We start from the raw sequence: 24,349 nt of genomic DNA on the forward strand, positions 1-24,349 counted from the left end.
AAACAATGATAAGGCCAGATCCAAATGTGCTTGAGGAAGGCTAGGTCAAATGCATTTCTGTCAAATGACCAAACAAAATTCCAGATGTCTACACTCCTGAGCAGTAGGAAAGTTCAGATCAGGGTCTAAACTTAGCAGCTGCATTTATCTCTGACACTAGCATCTACTGTAAACTGAGAAGAAAAATAGAGAACTACATAGCCATTTTTTCTGTCTTTATTTATCATATTCTTTCCTTTATTGCACCTAGGCTCGTGCCCAAGGACCCAGAGGCTGAGATGCTTGGAGAGGAAGCAGCAATGCCAAATACAGACAAGTGTGCTGGAAAGGCTGGGAGAAGGTACTCAGGGAGGGTGCAACTCAACCAGTCACCAGCAAAGTGGGGAGCAATAGTGGGAAAGCTCAAACACTCTTACCAAACCAGGCCTGCTGCTCTCCCTGGACTTCTATAGCCAGTCCGAAGTCAGCCAGCTTGACAGCAGCACCCTTACATTTACTTGCCAGTAGTAAATTCTCAGGCTGAGGAGAAGAAAGAAAAAAGGGGGTAAGAATGAAAGACTGACATCCTCATTGAAGCGTCCTACCTCAGTATTCACATTATTAAATTCGATTTGCTGACTGAATTTAGCAGGCATGTACTAAAGCTGTTCAGGTGAAGGCAGAGCAACAGCAACAAACATCCATGACCAAGAGTGGCAGAAAATCCCCAAGTTTAACACAAATCTTCTGTGGGAGCCAGAGCCTCTCCCAACCCAGCCCATACATTATATGCTGACACCAGAGGGCACTGGCAGTACAGTTCCTGCAGCACAGAACCCAAAATTTGTTTCTGTCATCCTCACAGAGAGTAATGGGGGGGGGGAAGAGGGGGAAGATGCAGTAGATACAATCTGCAGTGATGTTTCTCCCCATGAACATTACACAGCCCCCAAGGCACTGGAAAAGTAAATATGATGCTAATAAGTGCTGCCAAATGCAGCGCCATAATGTGGGAAGGCATCATCTGGATAGGCAGTAGCTTTCATCCCTTACAGAAAAAGCCTCAGCCTCAAATTGGCATAAGCAGCACAGCAGTGAGTATTCTTGCAAGCTGTTTTTTCATGCTACATATTTACAGCAGCGTAAAATATGCTGTCTTGCTACTGCCACTGTCACCTTTATGACAAGTGGCCATGTCACTTCCCCCATGTGCCAGGAAAAGTAGACATACTTTTGCCCTTCACATTTCCGCCTCAAGTGAGTCTCAAATTATAATTCTGTTGTGTTCCATGAGAGGACTTCAGCAGAAGGCTTAACATAACTCCAAAAACTGTACTGAGAGTCAGCAGCTTCCTCTGAAGCACCAGAGCAGCTATTTACACGGGACCCTTTGAAACCTCAAAGCCTTTAAGGTAGTGGCTGTTACAGCTCTGCAGGAAACCCAATTTGTAGACAGGCAGAACAAATGGGATTTCTCATCCTACCCCCTTTCTGATCATTTGTGCAATTCATATCAACTTGAGTTTTTAACCAAGCAAGATGGAAGCCTGGAAATCCAGAAACAGGAGCTTGTCTCAGTTTCACAAATCTGATTAAGGTCTTTTTTGCAGCCAGCTCACCAGTTTCATCCCACGGCAACCCTCTACCCCTGTTCTGCCTGACAGCAACAAGATGCTTTGCTCATTCACCTGCCTTAAAGTACTGGACATGTGCCTTGCTTCTGCATTGAACAAAGGGAGAATAGCCTTGCCCATCACAGTCCTTGCCATAAGCAGCATGGAAGGAAGGGGAACTGGGTCTCAATACATTTGGATGTCACTGGCTTTTCACTATATGGGAAGTGGAAAAGACTGTGTTAATTAAGTTACACCGATGAAAATTCACCAGTGTAAACAAGTCCCTAAAGCAGAAGGCCAATGAAGTCTTCTGAAAATACCTCCCAACTTCAGATAACACTTGGGCTTGGTTTGACTAAGAAACAGTGAAATTTAGACCAGGCTTGTGCTAGCTAGGCACTATTTGCTTCTAAAATACAGCTAGAAACACCTTAAGGCCAGTGGTGCTCATCCATGTGCATGTTTGCCAACATATGGGTTGTCTCAGGTTTCACATACTTTTTGGTAAGAATGTGAATGCATTCTTTAATTTCTTATGGTCCCTATGGGCAGCTCAACGTTTGAAGTTCTTTAAAAGCATGTCAGCCAAAAGCCAGGCTTATGAGAGGGAAGTACAAAAGACAAAACTTCACCTGAGGCAAGCTCTGCAGTTATTACACACCAACCCTGAAGGCCGAGCTTTTGGCAAGGAGCTAAATATTAACTAACGAGCATAGGATCTTTTCTTGCTAAAAGAAATGGCTACTCCTCAGGCCTGGATAGTTTCAGTGAATCAGAGCAAGGAACAGAAGAAACCCACTAACTACAGTGTAGAGTGTCTAGCAGCTGAGAAGTTCTAAACAAGTTCACAATTTTCACAACAACAAAACTTGGGAAGCAAACCAGATTATACTCGAACACAGGATGTGAAGGAAAACTTAAACCATCCTATACTGGAAAACACTACTGATCATAGAGGCCCTAATTTTGGACAGTAGTGCCTCTTGGAGGCTGCTTTCTCAAGAGCAGGTGTCAGCTCTAATCCAGAGCAGCCATTCCACAATAGGTCGCTTGCATCTTTTCACAGTGCTCTGAATAAGAAAGCCAAAAGTGTTGCATGGGAGTTTGCCAGAAACACTAAGGGTTAACAGCTGTCCACTAGATCAAAACACCAGGGGAACACTGCCACTGAGCTTGCAACATGCTTTTACCTTGCTCTCTGCAAAATATTTTTATACTTTCCCCCTTATGCATTGTATAACAAACCAAAACCAACACTAGTAGCAGGTGTCATCCTGCATTAATTTAACTGGACCACTGGTGGCCATCACCATTCCCACTTTAGACAGAGAGGGCTGCAGGGCAGGCAGACCTTCCCGCATAAAACTCTTCATTCTGGAGCCTGCCCAGCTCCCAGTACAGCTGGCACTGCGTGGGAAGGGAGTTTAAGTAACTACACTGCGGGGGCTCTGGGTCTATAAATGTATTATAATGTGGCAAATGGTTGATTCACTCAGTGTTTAACTGGCCAGCAGTTTTGGGTTTAGATTAAAAGCGCTTCTACTGATGAGAGAAGAAAGAAATGACACAAAAAATTCTTGTTGTGCATCTCTGCCCTAGCCCAATGGCATGTGTTTGGCAACAGTGCAGAATAAAAATATACGTGCTCTGTGCAAACTCATCCTGCCAGATTGAACAGATTGCCCCAGGTCTCCAGAGATCTCTTCAATGGCAGACTAGAAAGTGTCCTTCATTACAATGAATCCTACCCAAGTTTCTCTGCAAGCCTGCTGCACTCCAAGGTTCACAACTACTCCATCCTGGAGTTGCCTCAGAGAGGCTGAGAGCTGGCAAGGTTCATGAAGACTGAAAACTTCCTCAGGAGTTCAGCACACCCTCTAGAAAACTCCAAAGGAGTGAATTTGTGCTTCGGGAACCCCTGAGCCCAGTTCAAGTGAACAAACCCTGCCAGCTGGCAACACAGTATTCCTATCTTGCCTCTTCCAATGATCCCCTGGCTGCTCTCCTCAGCCTCTGTGGTATGGAGGAAATATTACCTTCAAGTCCCTGTGCACGATATCATGCTGGTGAATGTGATTCACACTCTCCAGTATCTGATGAATACAGTGGCTGCAAGATAAAGGGAGAGACACAGAGTTATGCACACACACAATCTCTTGGCATCTCATCTCATCCCAGAACTATTTGCCTAACTTTTATATTTGCACCAGGGAGAGTTCAAGACCCCAGGCTGAATCCCTTCACCATGCCCACTGGATGCCACAGCTCAGAAGTCACAACTGGACACCCCCAGCAACAGGATGCTAAACATCTTATCCATAGCAGGACCACAAAGCCTCTCTCCTACCTCCCATCATCTCCTTCCTTTCCTCCTCATCACATTAAGCATCTCACTTATTCCTTCAGCCAATAGTGCCCACCCCACACAGGAGAACCAAGGCATCCAAGCATCTGCAAACAGCAGCTGAGATTGGGCAAGCAAGACCAAATTGCTCCAGGAAACATTCAGCTGGGCTAGTCCCAAGCAAAGAATAAACTTTTAGAGAGCAGCAGCCTCCCCCAGCAAATTCAGGATGATGACTCCTGGGCGCCTGCCAGTTTGCAAAGCTTTCAGAGCAGCATCTCAAGCACTTTACATACACAATGTGCGCACACACCCGCTTGCTGGGTGCCTTTTAAGTACAGATCCCACTTAAGGGGTTAGTGATCTGAAAAGCAGACTCATTCCCTGTTAAGTGCAGTGCGCTGCACTCCCCCAGCTCACAGAAAACCGTGTCTCTGTCACTCTCACTACTGTATCCACAGGAGCAAAAGCAAGATGTTATTTACACCTGTCGCATATGGACAGCGCAACACACCCACGGGTGAGATTTCTGGTTGAAAACATCTTTTCTGCTAAACATTTACTTGGCTCCCAAGGGTGAATGTGGAATGAAGTAGGGATTTTGACAACTGTGGCTGGGCAGTAAGCACCCAGATGTGGGCAACTCAGATGGGACTGTGTCACTGCAGGATCAGTCAGTCCCCTCACCGAATTCTACAAATCTCAGGGGAACAAATTTGAGATGAGTCCAATATTTGAGGGAAGGGAAACTGGCTGCTGGAAAAGATGGGAAGAGGGTGAAGGGAGGAAGAGTAGAGGAGGTGCAGCACTGTGTATTTGTTACCCTCGCCCCTCTGGAGCTGGCAGTACAATCCTCAGGGTCGGAGTCCATGAATATCTCCCCGCTCCCAAAACAAAAATGTATAATTAGAACAGAGCGGAGTCTGAGCGAGAGAGATTTTCTGGCCAAAAATGGCAAAAGTGTGAGGTGTCCCAGGCGAGCCAAGTGTGGCGGATTGGCACGGACCTCGCTCCCTTGCTCTCCCAGCCTGCTCTGGAATTCAGCTCGGCACGGGGAGAGAAAGGGAGGAGTTTCATTCTGTCATCTTGTGGGCACTGCGAGACCTGGCCGGCTGACAGTCAGATGGCTGAGCACCCTCAGGAAGGCTCACAGAGCAACAGGCAGTTCTCCTTTTCCCCTAACGCTGCCATAATTTTCCTGAGCAGTGTTGGTCACTGCCAGCTCTTGACCATTTCAGGGAACAGGCATTGGCAAGAGGGACAGGGGGAAGGATGATGATTGATAACCTCAAAATTTCCCAACTTCAAGACAGAACGGCTTGCGTGAGTGTGTATCTGTCCAAGATGTTGTGCCTACAACATCTGTGCACCCCACTGAAAACATCTCCAGGGCTCTCAGATCTCTGCCAGGAGCTTCATCAGAGACGATGAGCCCACTGGCCTTCCCCATCAGCAGACAGCTCACCAGCAAAGCATGCAGTGCAATGCTCAGAAGACAGAGGTTGTAAGCATACCACAGGGAAAGCAAATAAGCGCCCACAGACTCCACAACAATACCTACACCAACACACTAGGTCATGCTTTTTCCTTCCTTGCACTCAGTATGATTTTCCTCACAGTACTGCCTATCAAGCTCACCCTGCAGCAGCACCCGCTACTCCCTTCTTACCCCTCTCCTCTCACAGCTCCCCTAATTCCTGCTCCAGCAAGGGTTATGATGGGATATGAACACGGGTGCAGAATAAACAGGGGTGAAATGTCACCATCGGGCCACTCCCAGGCCCTGCTAAAGCAGAACAGGAGCAGCCTAATCCCAGCTTTGATTCCAAATGCCGCATGCCCAGCAGACAGACGGGTCAGAGAACACCCTCAGCTACTGCTGCACAAATCACCCACCCTGCATAGACAGCAAAGGGACAAGCACAGCCCACTTCAGGAAGCTCACAGATGGGAGAGAGGGGACACACTCAGAAAAAGAAGGGCATAACGCTAAATCTTTTTAGTAGTAAAATATAAAAGGTTTCTTTCACATATTATACCTTTTCTCACTGTGTCAACCAGCTCACAGTCAGAGAGGGCTTCCACAGAAACACAGCCTTCAAAGGCCCCTCTCCCCCCTGCCCCGTAAACCATTACCTAGACACAGGCAAACTGAACGGGCCTGCCCAACGGCAATGGCACATCACGGGAGCCCCTACGAGGAGAAGGCAGAGGCCAAGCAGGCAGTGCTCTCACAGCCACAGGATGGCTTTCCCCTACGTTTGCTTGCTAAGGACACACTATCGTCGCCCACCAGAAAGGTCAGGCAGACAAAGCCGCTAGCAATGGGTCTTCCAGCGCAGAGCACAGCGTCTGCAAGTGGCAAAGACAGCGGTGTCTGCAAGCGGCAAGGGCTAGAGCTGTGGTGAGTCAGGCTGACTGGTGACAATAGTTTATGCTAATAGCAGAAAGAGGAATTTTTTTTTCCAGACAGGGAGCAAGAGTGTCAGAACAAAGTCATGTACAGAACAGCAGTTGGTAAACTCATTCCACTTGCCAACACACGTGGCACATACACAGAAAGGTCTGGAAACGGTCTTACCTGGCATCTGCTTCACTGTAATATTCTCTGGCAACAATATCCTCAAAGAGCTCCCCACCAGTAACCCTGGAGTGCAAAAGAACAAGGTAGGTTACTGAGCCCGTGCACATCTAGCTCAAGGCTGCATGGGACGTACATGGCCACTCAGCTGGGCCCTTTCCCATGGTCTGCTGGGCACCTGTGGCACAGGGGAGCCAGGGCAGAGCTCCAGCACCATGGCACCAGCACTGGTACATCCGTGTGACTGACCCCTCCGACTGCCATTTCAACAGCAGTGTACAGGACACTGTTGACATACTGGGCACGAATTGCCCATGCATCTCTACAGAGCTTAGTATATGCTAAGATTGGGCAGAACACCCCTCCTCTGAGCCCCACCAGGCTGCCTCAGAGACAAAAGTCAAACAGCCTCCCTATACAGGATAGCCATCCTTAGCCATCCCACGCTTACACCTGCTGCCAGGAGCCTTCCTGGTCCATCCCCTACCATACAGTCAATGGATTTTGTCAAATAGGCCAGAGGTATCTACATGTCTCAGAAGAGAAAATGAGAACTATATTAACGCAGGTGCTTTTTATTCCACTCTCAGTCAACCATCCACGTGCCTGTATCACTGGTGAAGCATCAAAGCCAAAAGACAGACACTTACAGATCAAAGACGAGGTAATGGAAACCTTCTTCTGAAATACTGTCATGGAGCCGCACTGCAAAAACATAATCAAGAAATGGAAATTTACAGAGCATGTAGCAAATATGACACTTCACAAATCAAACCCATGCACACAGCCAAGTTCTCCCTCAACCCAATCAGTCTATTAATTCCCCATGCCCTTTGCTTTGTGTGCTCACTTAGTGACCTATTTCCTTCTGTTATCTCAAAGGAACAGATGGGTGTCCTTCACATACACCCACCCCTCCCCAGCGTCAAAACAAACTCTAAATATCTTTGACCTCCTGCTTGTTCTCCTTCTCTAATGCTTCAGTACCCTCCATTCACATCTGTCTGCTTTCCTCCATGTTCACATTTTGCCATTTCTCCCTACCCATTCTTATTTCCCAGAACAAACACTTTTTAAAATCTCCAAACAAGCCCTCAACCCAAAAATTAACTTCTGATCCCACCAGTGCCGTTGATCTCCCTTCTGCCTTTCATCTGTAAAGCTCCATGAAGTTCCCTGCTTTTACTTCCTTTTCCTCACTTCATTCTGACTTACACCCCAATCCTTACCCAAAATTCAGAGCCAGTTTCTTGTCTCATTTTTTCTGACCTGTTACCACAGACATATCTGATCACATTCCCCTTCTCAAAATTCCATCCTCCTCCAGCTTCCTTACATATCTCCCCCTAGTTCTGCTCCTACTGCTTAAATTAGCCTTCATCTTTTCCCTTTCCTTGTCACCTTTAACCTGCAGGACTGGAGGTGCCCACTATCCCCTGGTATTCTGGGGTCTCTGGAGCTCCATCCTCCTTCTCCCATGTTACACGTGGGCAATAACTACTGTATCTATGCAGCCAGCGCAGTGCCATTTCCTCCTGTCTGAATCAAAATCTCAATTTCTTTGATGTTTCTTGGATACCTACGCACTAATTCTAACCCAAGAGAAGAAACTAAGCCCTTAATTTCATATTGCTACCTACCCCCTACTTTTTGCTTTTCTCCTCTGCTGGAAAACTTCACTACTTCCCCTCCCAGAGTCACGAGCTAGCAATCTTATTTGACTCAATTCCTAAACCTTCACACCCTGACTAGGATGAGCTGTCTTCTTCACATGACTATCTACAGTCTTTCCCTATTTCCCAACTAGAGCAACCAGCTGAGACTAGACTGGGTCTCCATCACTGTAACACCTTGTAATCAAGTACTGACCAAAGTTACATTACCGTTCTCATCCCTACAAGAAAAATCTCATTATCCTGCTCTGTCACTTTAATGGTACCTTTGCCTCCCTCCCCTGGCTTCCATTCTCTTCCACATAAAATACAGGTGACCTGTCCTGACTTTTCCCAACATCATGATTTTCTCTCTACCAGTATCAAGAGGTCAGACTGCACCTCTTACTGGCGCATGACGTCAGCTACCATCGCCGTCTCGGGAATGTTTCAAACTAGCACTTGGCACATGCTCCTACCTCATATGGAACAGCTTTTGCAAGTGTTCTCAATGCTCTCCCTCTAATCCTCCTTGCAACTCTCCTTTGCTAAGGCACCCTTCCACATGCATGCAAACACACAAAATTGAGAGCAGCACAGATGTGCACAAACCGCTGCCAGTACCTTTCCTAAAAGGATTCATTATTTCTGTGTTCTTTCTGCCTGTATCTTCCTGTATCTTTCCTGCCTTTATCTACAAGCTCTCTGGGCTGGTCCCTTGACCAATTTCCTTTCCTCAGCTTTTCTATGCATCTGAATGCAGGCGTTTGGGAGGAGCACTCCACCCAGCATAATGCTGCAAACAAGCAAGTACAGTTAGAATACCAGTACAGCAGGTGTTTCAGCCACAACATGCTGTTCCTACAGCATGAAAACAGAAGTGCATCACCTTTAAAAACTATGTTCCTCAAATCATTCACTGAAAAAAAAAAAAAGCTTCCAAGCAAGTTTAGTTGGCTTTGTAATAACTTCAATGCAATACAATGTGTGTTTACAAGAAAACTTCCCTCCTGAGCATTTGGCAGAAACCAGAGACGTCATTACAAAAAGCAAGCAAGAAGAAGGGTATTTCCTAGGAGAAAGATTGCCATTTAAGATTGGAAACAGGACGGGAAGTGGCTGAAACAGACACTTGAATTCCCAGGGCAAGGCAGTTTTCACTCCACTGCATGAGACTATTTGAGGTGAATGCAGGAGACAGGCACATGAACAAGAGCTGAGGCCCAGGACATGGGCAAAAGTCTGTGAGGGGACCTGCTGAAGAGGGAACAGATGGAGAAACTTCAAGGAAAGCTAAATGTGCTAATTAGGTCTTGTCTGGTGACACTTGGTGTGCACGAAAAAGCATTCTCCCTCCTCTGGCACCTGAAAGGTCATTGAAGCACTGCAAGAAACACCAAGCAGAGAGGAGAGCAGCACGATGAAATCGTGACAGAGGAGGAGCACAGCCACCAGCAGGCTGAGAGCAATAGCCATGAAAAGGGAACGGCAAACACATATGCAGGTAGAAGTGAGAAATAATGAACGGTAAGCTTCGATGCAAAGATGTGGGCAGCAAATTACATCAGAAAATAAAACATAAATGAGCTGATTGCTACTATTTCTTTGTCCTGAGGAAAGCAATTTTGTCACACACATTATGAAAAGGGAAGGAAGTAGCAACTCAGCTGGCAGAGGCAGCAGAAAGAGCCCTCAAGGACAGTAAAACACTATTTGTGTCCTTAGGTGAGGAACCATGACAGGAGGACAGAGACAGTTCATAAATACTGACGCGGTACATCACCCTAGGGCTGCATAGCAAAAGAAGGCCTTGGAGGCAGGACGCAGGTCATTAACTTAACAAGGGAGCTGCTTCCTTGCAACGGCCCAGAGCCATGCTGGAACAAAATCTGCCCAGGATTTAATCTGCTGAGTTAACAGAGCTCAGGGAGTAATGGTAGAACAGCCAAACCCAGAAAAGCTACAGCAAAGATGACTGCGGGCCCCACCACCCTGTACGGGAATAATTAGCAACAGCTCAAAACATTAGGCTTAAAGTGTGGAGGGGGGCAGCAACAAGGGGAGTCAAAAAGGATTAAGAAAAGTCTGAATATACCAGAACTCTTGTGACTTTCAATCCCAGCCCACATCTACTTCACACCGATGCTGATGGGAAGAAACAAAAGCAATACCCAGTAGCAGAACAGCAAGAGCACCCAGTGCCCTTTCACCCTAACGCTTTGCTTACCTACCCTCCTGCAGAGCCACAAGAGCCTTACTGACCAGCAAGGATACTGCAATCAGCAGCTCTGGTGCTATAGTTCACTCTGCTGACACACAAGTTACATGTTTTGTTTTCTAATACAGTGCTAATTACTAGGACCTATCAGCTTAAAAACATGATCTGCCTTTCCCAAAACCATTCAGCCAGCCCATGAAATGGCATATACTCAGATGTAACTCCACCACCTTTAGTTCATGTCAAGGATGAAAGCATTTTAAAAGTTTCTTGGCCTCCTCTCCATTTTGGTTCATAATATGATCCACATTGTGTTAACGTTCATCAAAGATACACAACATCAGACACCATCTGATACCTCCACCTTCCACAGCATAGAGCTGTCTTTGCTTAAAGATGTCCTATGCGAGTGCCTTCCACCTGAAGGTAGGACATAGGTTCCCAAAAGACCAGTTCCAAGAGTGGGTAACAGGAACCCAAGTACTGGCCTGTCCTCTGTTTCGGACATTTTCCCATGAAAAGGAGATCCTATTTGTTCCACAGGTTGCTGGTCCCAACACACCATCTAACATCTCTATTGCTACCACAAGTTCAGCTTCAACCAAGCAGTTGATCCAAGCCCACATAGGCTGCCCACACCTGTGTAATCTTTTGACACGAAAGGGTGAAAAATAGAATCATGTGTAGATGTTGGAAGGGTAAAGGATTCCCAAAAACTTGCTATCTATGATAAGAAAATGGAGAATTAAAACATTCACCCAGTTAACCTTTTCTTCAAAAACATTGGGTCGGCGCAATCACAAGCACGACTATAGGCTGGGCGAGGAATGGATTGAAAGCAGCCCTGAGGAGAAGGACTTGGGGGTATTGATTGATGAGAAGCTCAACATGAGCCGACAGTGTGCGCTTGCAGCCCAGAAAGCCAACCGTGTCCTGGGCTGCATCAAAAGAGGCGTGACCAGCAGGTCGAGGGAGGTGATCCTGCCCCTCTACTCTGCTCTTGTGAGACCCCACCTGGAGTACTGCGTCCAGCTCTGGGGGCCCCAGTACAGGAGAGACAGGGAGCTGTTGGAGCGAGTCCAGAGGAGGGCCACGAAGCTGATCAGAGGGCTGGAGCACCTCTCCTATGAGGACAGGCTGAGAGAGTTGGGGTTGTTCAGCCCGGAGAAAAGGCGGCTCTGGGGAGATCTAATTGTGGCTTTCCACTACCTGAAGGGGCCTACAGGAAAGATAGCGAGGGACTGTTTATCAGGGAGTGTAGTGACAGGGCAAGGGGTAATAGGTTCAAGCTGAAGGAGGGTCGATTTAGGTTAGATGTTAGAAAGAAATTCTTTACTGTGAGGGTGTTGAGGCACTGGAACAGGTTGCCCAGAGAGGTTGTGGAGGCCCCATCCCTGGAAGTGTTTAAGGCCAGGTTGGATGGGGCTTTGGGCAACCTGGTCTAGTGGAGGGTGTCCCTGCCCACAGCAGGGGGGTTGGAACTAGATGATCTTTGAGGTCCCTTCCAACCCAAACCATTCTATAATTCTATTACAGAACCCTTTTTTTTTTTTTTCATTCTTGTCAGGGGAGCAGTGACATCTATGTCTAGTGCAGCAGGTTAGACAAACACATACATCACAAAAAGAGTCTCAAGTCACAGCAACAGGGAAGTTGCACAACAGAAAAACAGGGTCTTCCAAAAGACAACCAAACTACAAAAGAGTCCAGTGCTTGCCAAGGAACCTGATCTCACTCTTTTCACCAGAAGACGAGGTAGATTATTCCTATTAATTGATTCTGTTGCCCAGAAGCAGCAAATCAAACCATATTTCCTTCCCAACACTCTTAGCACAGGGATTCTTACAGACATGGGAAAACAGTCCCTGCCAAAACCAGGCAGTCAGGCTCACCTGATGACTGTTCCCATGTCAAAGGTCTCTCATGGATGAAAGAGTACTTACTACAAGGGTTAGCAAGAACAGACAAGGAGAGGGGAGTAAGAAAGAAAACAGAAGTCAGACAACAAGGCACTAAACCAGTTACAGGAGGTGGCGAAAGATTTTACCCAAGGTTTTAGTCAGAGCACAGAAAAAAGTCCCATCCACACAAAGAACAGAGGGCTTAGAGTTCACAAGCACATCTAATTTTGTAAGACTCAAGTTTTATAGATAACTTCAGAAATAATAAATAAAACCCCACAGCACTAGTAAGCAATGCCAGAATAAATGCTATCCAAAGGAGCAGAATCAGTTACAGACTGTAAGGTAGAAACATCTTCTGCAGCAATACCAGCTGGTCAGTCAGCAGAAAGTGTATATCACCGCTTGGACGATACATCCAAGAAGCACATAGATTCTGGGAAAGATAAGCGGTGGTTTCAATACAGCATTTTGATGAAACGATGTTTTCAGAAATACTCAAAAAAAAGTCTAACCTTCCTCATATATAGTCCTGAATCTGGTACTGTAGTGGTACTCCAACAAGGATAATGAGTCTGCTATCTAGAACTGTCCCTCCAATTTTAAATGCACACCTGTAACCCTGCACAGTTGAAGAGCTGCGATGCATCACTACACACAAGGCACAACGCAGCTAACTGGTTTAAGCATCCTTTTCTTACCTCAGCCTCCTCTCCAGCCTCATCCTATGTAAACTGCTTTTACCTGTACAGGAAGCATCTCCCACAAAGCTGGCTTTTTAGAAAAACAATTAACAAAAAAAACAGTGAGACCAAACCACTCTCTCTCCCCAAAAACTCAGATCTTCAGCACTGCCTGATGCAAGTTACACAAATTATTTTCTGTCTCGCGTGGGTGTGTGTATCAGGTCTGAGGCCCTAATGCAATTCAGAGCATTCGCAAAGAGCCTGATACCACAGTGAGTGGCTCAGGGGGATGTGCTGCGGTTACTGAACCTAACAGCAGCTGGGTACCAGGAGTTCAAGCGCTTTCTAAGAACGTGTGCTGTGAATATTACTTTTCTCTGCTACCTTCAGAGTCTTGCTGGAAATCTTGCCTCAAGAACAAAACTTCAAGCTGATACTTCAAAGTGTTTCAAAATCCTTGTGCACATAGTTATTATTTTAAAAAGAAATTATATTAATAAGCTATGATATTAACTACAGTAAATTAAGTATTATAGTGAGAAACAGCAATACATTAACAGTCATGCCACATGGTTTGCATTCCCTGCCTGAATAAAGTGACCCTGTACGGGCAGCCACAGCTCTCTGATGTTTGAGCGTGATATGAAGCAACTGAGCATAAGAGGAAAATATCCCGCATAACAAACTGTACCGGCCTAACAACCAATGCAAATTGCTGCTGAGTCACTCAAAGCAAGACTCTGTGAATGCAAAAGTTGAATCATAAAGAAATCAGAAAAAGCTTTCAATTTTTGTAAAAGTCCACCTGAACTACAGGAACACAAAAAAACATTGAAAAGAAACAGGCATCTCATTTTTAAAGTAATATGTAAAAGGTCAATTGATATTGGGGTTACAAACATAGATTATGCCTAGCCTAGATTTCACCCACATCTTCCTTTCACTCTGCCCAGTGTGCTGAATATTATCTTTTCACTCTAACGTCAAGCATAACTGGCCTGGAGCATTTACGCCTGCCACATAAGCCCCAGGATGAACATTCCCCTGTATCCCACGTCCACAGCAAACAGTGGAGCAGGGCTGCCCAGGGGCTCAGCCCATGGTTGGGACAGGCAGGCTCTTCTAATACAGGGTGGTTTCTGGCAACCTGCTGCAAGTAAATCTCTGCAAGCAAAGTAGGTACCAAAGTCATAGCAAAAGGCAAGTACATAAGCAGAAAAAAAAATTCATAGGACAATTCCCAGTATCTTCACTTTGCAATTACTCATCTCTGCTTCGGAAAACGTAACATGGGCTGAAATATACTTGCTCCTATATACCAATGGTCTTTGTCCTTAGGGACAGTGTTCAAGCTACAGAGTAGCATAATCTTGTCTGCTAAATCTAGGTTCACTGGTGTTCCTAAGAGTAAAGCATTTGGATATTATGGGAACGTAAAGGACGCTATTAGCCAAATACCTCTGCATCAACATACATCGTGTGCTGTCATTATATTATATTTGTGGCTCCCAAATTAAGTTGCCAGTGTTGCAGTACCTGCAGCAGAGCCAATACAAGGCAACAGAGATTTCTGGTTGTCTCCTGGGTCATGGTAATCTCAATGCAGTAACTCTTTCACACAGCCTTAGTAGTGCACACTCAAAAGTGCTCTGGGATCTTCTGGGCTGAACAATGCTATTTAAAGGTCAGCCACTCACTAGAAACAGCCACAGCTTTGCTTCTCAGCAGTTTCCAGTCGACATTTGCCTGTATAGTGGAGAAAGGGAGGAGGTGGGAGATACCACAGGGGGCATATTTCAAGAGACAGTGCAAGCCAGAAGCAGCAGAATAAAATTGGGAGGCTAAAAGCTGCCTGATGCCCTCTTCCAAAGATATTCTCCAACATGCCAGGAGATGCTGAAATTATAGATACAAATACACATGGCCCGACAGACTGCAAACTGAGCACTATCATCCGTGGCAGCACAAGTGACAAGTGAACTGACGCAGATGGCTACCACCCACTCTCTGCTTCCCCAGCTGCTCACCAGCCTGGGCAGCCAAGACAGGAATTGTCCCACCACCTCTGAGCCTGGCTGTGAGCCAGGATGCTTCCCGCGCAGTTTGCATCACTCAGGATGCCTGTCCCATGAGGAGCCACTACCGACCTGTGACTGCCTGTGAGCTGGGTGCTCAGCTCCCACCCCAGCTGTTTCTCTAATTACATTAAACACACAGAATTCAGCTGCAGCTGCTCAGGCTGCTTCCAAAAGGACTCTCCTTTTAATTAAAAATTTGCTATTAAAAACCATTAAATTGTGTAATGCAAATAATCCTCTAGAAATCATCTGTCCCAGCAGCTAATGACCAGCTTTGTTAGAGCAGCACCTAATAGCAGCAGGACAGTTAGCTAACAGGACATAGCATGCTGCTGCTAACCAGTCCCTTAGGAACGAGGACTTTCCCTCCTCCTCCCTCCAAATCTGACACAGAGAGGTTACAGTATGCTGGATATACACCAGCTTGCTGTAAACTCCCCAAGCCCATAGCATTTCAAACCAAATGCAGTTTTAAAGCTTTGGAAAATGGAAGAGAAGGTGGCCTTGTTAACACTCTGCTCCGGTTCAGGCAGAACCAAGCTGCTGCAGGCTCTGCAAGGAGAGACAAGGAACAGTCCTAAGGGAGTACGAAAGGCACACACGCACACAGGGGTGGGTTCCCCCCACCCCCCAGCATAGTTCTCACTGTAACCTTTTTAACACTCCAGTCCTAAAAAAATTAGGTTAAAACAGTGTCCTTTCTGCCATACACGGTGCCAGGTCAGGGGAAATTCCCTTAAGCACAGAAATTCACAGCCTAGAAAGAAGCTGTAGAGAGAAGAGTATCCTTCCTGTTAAGAAACTAGTCCTTCTGCAGAGGTAAAAAGCAAAAGTGGAAAAAAAAAACACAAAGTATTTTTTTTTTTAAAAAAACACATTTCAGTGCCAACTAAATGTTTTTCCTTTGATTTTGCAATGTCTGTATTGAAAGACTGAAGTTAGGCACATGATACATAACATTTAGTATGCCCTACTTAAACATTACATGAGCCAAAAGAGTGCATTAGCAGGAATATTTCCTACTCTCCTGATAACAGTACAATCATGACCATCCAGAATTGTTATTAATAATTTCCGGTTATCCACATACCAGATAAGCAAAGTACTTTTGATAACCACTAGTATCATATGAGAGCTTTTTCTAAAAAAAAAAAAAAAAAAAAAAAAAAAACCACCAAAAACCCCACCAAAATAATAAGTGAACTTTATTAGTATCTCAAAGAAAATACACAGAGAACATCCACTTTATTAGAATTAATAAAGACAAAGGCCATGACAAATTTTAGGGGTCTCACACAGGCTCTGCAACTTTGCTACACAAGTTTCTGCCATCAGGGACAAATCAACCTTTGGTGCTGCAAAGCAGTGCTCCTGCCCATGCAGGCAGGTGTTCCGCCTGACGCTTTCCACCTTGCCGTATTAACCTGATTTTCTCGCACTGCCCAGGACAGTCACGAAACCTTGTGACAAAGGCAAGCTCTGCTCAAAAGGCAGGTTGTCACTTGCATGATTTCAGAGTGCAGCTGTCCCTCCGTTCTGTTTGGTGCTCAGACAGGGGGAACCCCAAAAGTGGCTCCTTCCATTTCCTCTATGCTATTCCAACTAGAAAGGGAGGAAAAAAAAACCTTAGGTGAATCCTTCTCCAACTTCTGCAGTACCTTTCAGTGTGCATACACTGAGTCTGGCCATAATCCCACTATTTATTTTTTAAGGGATTGTTTGCATACAGATAAATCTCACAGCTAAATAGATGAATGATGCAATCCGAATACCTTTCTAGTACAGACCACAAAGACACACAGAATAAATATATCTCCTGGCAAGGAAGAAAACGCCATTGTCACTCCATTGCCAAATTGAGGGGGATTATGGAGAAACATTTTTCTTAAACTACAGGAAAAGCTACAGGAAGAGGTGGCAGAAAAAGGAAAAAACAAGAAGAGGTAAACAAACAATAGTTAGTGAAAGAAGTAACAAAGAAGAATAGGAATGAAAAATAAAAAGCTGGACTGCCTGGGGTTTTGGGGAGCCTCCTCTCAGCCAGACACACTTGGGCACTCTCCTAATCTGCACTAACAGTGCAGGACTGGAAGCAGTGAATGGTAACTTGCAGCTCAAAGGCTCAAATTTTCCAACAGGATGGCATATTGCTGATATTCTATTTGGGGCTTTTCTGAATGTTTGGTGGGGGTTTTTATCTGGGTTTTTTTTGGGGGGAGAGGAAGAGGAGAGCATGTTAAAGACATAAGGCCAAGAACATCATCATTTGACCTCTCAGGAGGCACAGCAACTCGCTGTTCTCTCAGCCAGCCCCATGCGCTTCCAAGGAAAAGCTGCTCAGTAACTGAGAAAGCCGTAAAGCGTAACTCTTGCTACAAAGTCTCTTCTCCCCCCAACCCCACACCATCCCCTCTTTACATCACTTTCACTGAAGAAAAGGAGCAGTCCCCCAGAAATAGAAATCACAGGGCAGCAGCTTTAAACAGGGGGCCAGGCATGGGAGCATCCCACTTGGAAATCACTGAGCTTCCATAGGGCAGCAAGAGTGGCCAGACCACTGGAGAATCCTCAGCATTTTAACTGTTCTTTGCACATACCATCCTTTCTGTCCCAATTGCAAAGGCAGTCTGGATGTCTGCAGCCAAATGAAAACAAGGAAATCTGCTGTTTACAGCAAAACACAGCCTACGTTTTTGTCTTGTTCACTAAGGAAGCAATTCATATCTCTTGTTAAGGAAAAGGTGATAGGAAAACATCCCAAGTGGCAGCAGCAGGGAAAAAGTGAGGGCCTGCTTATCAAGAGTAGTATCACAAAATAAGGAATGAGTGAACCTTAAGTTGTGGCTGATACCACTAAGACAACAAACCCAGTATTAGGTCTGCAGACATGCTGAATGCATCTCGTTTCCCACCCAGGTTAGTTATGAGTGTTGTGGGATTCTCCAGCTGGGCTGCACGCAGAAGCACAGCATCCTTCTCGGTCCTTGCAGCAATTTGCACCTTGATTGTAACCATCATTTAAGGGCACACAAACTATAGGCCTTTTTTATACACATCCATCAAAATCACTCCCACAAGACAGAGGCACTAGGAGGACAGACCACTTGTCAAAGGAAATAAAACTGAACTGGGTCAAAAGAAATTCCTCTAATGCTCACATTTCTATACCATTTTCTCCCCATTTTAAATATGGACATGTCCAAAATTGTGGTTTATGCTGAGAGAAACCAACAGATAGAAGTTAAAATAAAAAGAATTCAAGTGCAAGTATATTTTGGAGAAAAAGTCAGAAGTAGGAAAAACCTGAAAAAGCAATAATTCTGATAGATGCTGAGGGCAGCATTTCCCTACTGCTATAAATTCCCTCAAAGAAATTAACTCTGAAGCAGTTCAGCAATGGATATGAAGGCAGAAATAAGAAACAGAATTTGGCTCTGGCTCTTGGGCTACTACCAGCTTCTCTTAAAATATGTATTTTTATTATTCTAGACCTAAGTGCATGCAGTTCTTCACAGCATATGCTGCCATGAGCTGAGACACAATAACTGACCAGAAGTGCTCAGTTTGAAATATGAACAAAAGATATTCAAGAACTACTTGTGTACAGTTGGGTTAAAAATATCTGAGAAAGTGTACAGATCATCTGGTGACAGATCCAAAGAGGAGGAACATATTTAGAGTGACGTAACAAAGAAAATTTAGAAGGAGAAGGGCAACACCTAACACCACAGTGGACAAAATCCATGCACAGAGCAGACTTCATGGTACACTGGACAAGCCACAATTCTACTCTTGTAGGAGAACACAGGAATGCTAGAGAAGAATTTTCAAAACTATGAATGAGGATTTTTATCAAATTTTGCATCATTATTGCTTTGGGAGTCCTAAGAAAGAAAAGGTCATGTTCAACTGTGCTGAACTTCACATCTGCACTGAACAAGCCTGCAGGAGGACACTGGGGTTGGGTTCCCAACTCTGTCACTGTTCTAATATTTGATGGGTAGCAGGAAGCATGGGAAAAAACTGAATTCTCTACAAGAGGATCCCTATGTAGTGAATGAATTACAGGACTTAAAAATCAAATACACAGACTGACTGAAATTAAGTTTACAACTAAGCAGAAGACCAAAAGAGCTGTTCCAGTAAGCAAGAGTCGATACTCACACTAAGTTTAGCTCTACAACAAACAGAAGGCAATGGCGAAGTTTATTTTATCTTGGCCATTGCACAAGCTTCAGTGGCACAATCAGGAAAGCGTCTGCAAATGAAAGGTCAGGGCTATGAGCATGCTTATAGAAACCCGCTTCTTTCCTGCAAAGCAGGGACAGCAAGGGAGAAGAGAGTCATATCATTCTCTTCCACGTGTTCCCAAATACATCCATGTCAACTGCCCATAAGATTTATAGATAAGTCAATCACTGGAACAGTAAGTTGTTCGAGAAGTGGAATTCCCCATAGAGCCGTGACTCTTGCCAGCTTCCACAGGCATTTTATCTGCTTACAGTGCGGTTTTAATGACGTTGCCTTCTGCCTCTCTAACACTCCCATATCCTCAGTAATGGGTACATCTTTTTTGCCTTTAAAACAAGATGGAGGAACACATCACTGATTGGTCTCCATCCAATTTTGCTGTATTTGGTGAGCATGGCTGACAAATGGCTTCTCTGGACCAGAATGCAAAATACATTAGAAAGTTGTCAGGAGAAAACAAAATTTAAAAATGTCACGAGTTAGGGAAAGAAGTCCTTCCTCTACTGAACTAAAGTCTGAGGTGACCAGCTATAATGGCACATTCGAATGGATGGTTCGCAATGAGAACATGGTACATACCAGGAGTCGGAAATCAGAAAGTTGTCTCAAGTCAACTTTCTGCTGTCCAGACAAAAAAACCTTACTGCAACACTAAGCTTCTGGAAGGACTACTCCACTGTGATTACCTTGGCCATAATGTGCATCTAAAGACAAGCAAAACACCCAATTACAGAGCAATAGCCTATAATTAGGGCTAAGATTTCATGAAGGCATGTTAGGATAACTCAGAAAATGGTCATTTCACAACAAGCAACAGCAAATGGAAATACCACCATTATTTTGTACCTAGAGTAACCTTTATTTTATTGGAGTAGCAGCATTATGGTCAGTGTGCTGCAGTCCAGAATCTCCATAGCAGAATCAGCCATCTTGCAGCAAATGGATAACAACCACAAATTCAACAATAGGTTTGCTTATGTCCTGTGTACAGGCGGGAGAGAAAAGCAGCCCACCTCACAGAGTCCTAATTTTCAATCCTCTGCCCCAGACTCACTAGAGGCTCAGGTCACTGCAGAAGAGCAGGACATGCAGCAACACAGTTTGCAACAAAAACAGTAACAGAAAAACTTAATGGGGAAATTAAAGCAAGTGCAAAATCTGCAGAATTCTTCAGGACGGGTGCAGCGTTAGTAGCATAGCTCACAGTGAGGCAACACACCAAGTATTCATCCAGAAGAGTTTACAACATAGAATGGCAGTAACTAGGTGATTACTAATTGCTAATACACATTTCAAAGAAAAAAACTACTGCTGTATCAGAACAACATGTTTCCCTTCTATGACAACGTAACAAGTCCAAGGAATATGGAAGCAGCAATGCGTGTAGCATCTGGACTTCAGCAAGGCTTCTGACAGCATCTTACATACTATTTCCATAAGCAATTTAGAAAAAAATAGTCTATTCAGAACTAGCTTACAATGGTGTATACAACTCACTGAAAAAACATACTCAAAATAATCACTGTTTAACTGGAACAATATACCAAATGATATCTTCAACAGTTTGTCCAGAGTTCAACAGTATTCAACAGTGTTGTTACTTATCTACATGATGCAATGCATGGCATTGTTATTAAAAATCACATTACAGGAGGGGCAGTTGCAACCCTATTATACTGTCATAAGATAAATCACAATGGTCTTAACTCTGGGGGGAACCCACAGAGTGGATTTCTTCCTATTTGTTTTAATAAAGACAAATTTAACATACACTTCAATAGGAATCCTCATCTATACAAGATGGAAAAATTATTTATTGACGCAAGTTCTGCAGGAAGTAATCTGGAACAATAATGTGTCAGAAAACAAATGTGCATCAACGATATATTTAAATGACAAGTTTCACAGGATGATGTACAAAACAAAAGTATCTTTGGTAGGACAGGTGAAGTAATTCTTCCCCCTCTAGTCAGCACTGACATGGTCTTAGTTAGAATCTAATGTCCAGTTTTGGGCATCACATTTCTAGAAAGATATGAAGCAACTGGAGAGAGTCCAGGAAATGAAAAGAAAAGAAAAAAAAAAAGACAAAAAAAAGACTGGAGGTCTAGAAAACATGACGTATGAGAAAAGATTGAAAGAACTGGGTTTGTTTAGTCTGAAGAAAAAGACTAAAAAGAGACATGATAACAGTCTTCAAATATGTAAAAGATTGTTACAAGAAAGAAAAACTACTTTCCACATATACTCTGGACAGAACTAGAAACAACAAGCTAAGATAGCAGCAAAGTATGTTTTTTCTAATGTCTAACTGACAGAAAAATTAAACATTTGAAAGATTGCCACTAGGGGCTGTGGAAGCATTAAAGGTTTTCAAGGACAAACATGCCTGGGACCAGCCAGGTATAAAAGGCAAGGACTGCTGAATGGACCATGTGACCTCCCGAGGTCTTATTCAACACACTTTGATACTGTGTTGTAGGCATAAAACTTAATTCCTTTATTGCTATTTGCGACCACCCATTGAGTTTAGAATGACTAGTCTCTTTATCTTAAAAGAAAAACTGTTCTTTCTAGGAAGACAAGAAATGCTCTGTAGAAAATGCAAGAACGACTGGCATTCCCCCAGAACTGTCTTTTCCAAACCACAATACAACAAGAGACAAGCATTGCCACTCATTACAGATGAGGAACAAGCTGTAGAATTGAACCAGGAATGTGATATGTTTCTGTTTTCAGTGCGGTTTACTTATAAAAGTGGTTTTCCTCTTGTGTATAAGATTTACTCCATGAGAGGCCTGGCAAGAAAATATGTAAGAAATGATAAAAAGGAGAGATGATGAAAGTGAAGTTAAGGCCAAAATAAAAAGTGACATCACCTACTAAACTAAGTGCAACAAGTCTTATGGGGCAAATGAAGCTCAATAACTAACTAATATGAGCTTTAGTCATTCTGAATATTGCCAAGCAATGAATTTATCAGCCAATATATTCATCAGTGCAAATTACTATAGAAGGTGGCCACTGCTCCTCTCCTCATGCCATACCTCCACAACCACACTCAGATGCAACAAAGCTCTTTCTGCTGAAAAACTGCTACTAAGGTGGCTCTGCATTTCGTGAAGTCCCGAGCTTGTGGAAATTGCTGCTTCATCATATATGGAATAGGCTACAGACGCTAATCCTCGGGGTATGCTGTAAGGCACCTTTCCTCTCCCAGGTCTTCAGAGGATAGGAGCAAATGATAGGAGCTGGAAGTCAGGAGACCAGACAGGTGCCCTTAAAATGTTATCTACGCTTACAGGTAGGTTATGCAAAAGACAGACAATGTAATGCACCATAGGTTTCCCAGACAGGAATATTTAACAGTGGTTTGGTTGAAGGTGGCAGTTTGGTATTTCTCAATGTTTTCTTAAATAAATTAACTCAAATTCAGCCTTAGCTAGGATTCTAGAGGGTTTATTTATTTAAGGGATTATTAATGGTCCAAATTTTTTGCTCAAAGCAACTTCCAGTCATGGTCAATTTCTCTAAAAGAAAACTTAGGAAAAACTTCCATTGTGCTACAGTTCAGTAAATAATGTAGTTTTGGTTTGAAGTTGTGCCTCATTTTGCCTCTTCCTGTATTTGTAGACAAAACTATTCCCTTTACTCTATTAGCCTTTTTATTTTTTATTTTTTTACCACTGCCAAAATGGTTTTGGTCTCTCATTTTTGGCGGAAGTGGCCGCTGTAATGAGAAGAGCTGACATATTAGCCCACCCTCTTTTAACTTTAGCCATGTCACTGAATACAGCATTTAAACAGATACATCAAAGAGTGCCAAGAAGGGGAAACAGAAGACAGGTATGGGGAAAACAAACACAACAGCTCACTCCCATTGCAGAACGTCAGATGAGCAGACAAGAGTCATGCATCACCCAAAGAGCAGGGACAGCTCTGCATGGGCAAACAGATGGGAACACAGCACACTTTGGTGAACATCTGGGCCGGGATGCTAAGGAATGGGACAGGGTCACATGCAGAATTTGTCAGAGAGATTTCAACAGGCAAATCTGACAAGTTTTTGTAAGCATTCAGAATACACCTGCTCTCTTACAGCGTGCTAGATGAGACACATTACTCCTCTCTCACCCCCATCCCTCCGAGCCCAAGGAGGTTTACCAATATTTGGATGCTTTAGAAGTCGGCAGATTCGAGCTTCACGTTCCAGTTTCTGGTGATCTGAAAGAGAAGAAACAAGGTGTTAAGCACCACAAGTCTGAACCACGAGCACCACAGCTCTTGTTCATATTCAACAGAGAAAGGAACACAGTGACCCAGCAAACATCCAGAGGGCTGGGAATTGCTGGAGCACGACTTTCTTCCAAAACCTCACAGCTGTTTGCAGGCAAGGGCTGTGCAGCCAAGGCTGCAGGAGGACCTCCGCTCTGACTACACAGCTAGCACTAAACTGATATTCCCTCCTTGGATTCAAAGTGAGTAGCAGCAAAGACACTGCTCTTCTGTCAGCCTCACAAATATGCAAAGCCACTTCCAGTGACATCCCCTTCTCCAAGGCTAGAGAGGAGGAGAAAAAGTCTCTGAAGAAATAGCCCATATGAAATAGGAAAAGGACCTGCTTCCACTCCAGAGAAACAGTGGGGAAGAAGGGCAGAGTAGGAGGGAAAAATACACAGCTCCTGCTAGTGCACAGCCATCGCATGAAGTAGGGAACTCTGCCAGCTCCAGTGAACCGTAAAGGTAACCATACTTCAGTACCCACGGATGTACTCGCTAGTGAAATGCTGATCAAGCACTTTGAGATCTCCAGGCAAGAAGTTCTGCTCAAATGCTAAGTATGCTTATTCCAGCCCAAAGGCAACATCAGTTCGAGCACAACTGTCATGTGGATTAAAGAAAAAAACATGAAGGAGAGTAAAAAATGGTTTCTCCTCCCTAGAAATGTAACATGTGTGAGTGCAAGGAAAGGAGCTATAGCAGCTCTGCCCATCTCAGCCAAGAAGCAGGAAGCCTTTTGGCCACTGAGGCTCAGACAGGAGA

The 24,349-nt window shown here is 44.4% G+C and overlaps 1 protein-coding gene across 20 annotated transcripts in view; it reads right to left on the minus strand.

Annotated features, from left to right (window-relative positions):
* CAMK2G (calcium/calmodulin dependent protein kinase II gamma) overlaps window positions 1–24,349 on the minus strand; it is a 122,143-nt gene that overhangs the window by 45,857 nt on the left and 51,937 nt on the right. For all 20 annotated transcript variants that reach the window (XR_008577956.1, XM_054832754.1, XM_054832752.1 and 17 more), the window contains 5 exons: window positions 23,471–23,530; window positions 7,171–7,225; window positions 6,521–6,586; window positions 3,632–3,704; window positions 417–519 (listed from right to left, as the gene is read on the minus strand). Coding sequence is in view for 19 of the 20 variants with exons in the window: in XM_054832754.1 (XP_054688729.1) it covers window positions 417–519; window positions 3,632–3,704; window positions 6,521–6,586; window positions 7,171–7,225; window positions 23,471–23,530 (357 nt within the window). In the remaining variant the exon portion in view is untranslated. The remainder of the gene's footprint in view (window positions 1–416; window positions 520–3,631; window positions 3,705–6,520; window positions 6,587–7,170; window positions 7,226–23,470; window positions 23,531–24,349) is intronic.

This window comes from Grus americana, chromosome 7 (genome assembly GCF_028858705.1).
Source record: "Grus americana isolate bGruAme1 chromosome 7, bGruAme1.mat, whole genome shotgun sequence".
Lineage (NCBI taxonomy): Eukaryota > Metazoa > Chordata > Aves > Gruiformes > Gruidae > Grus > Grus americana.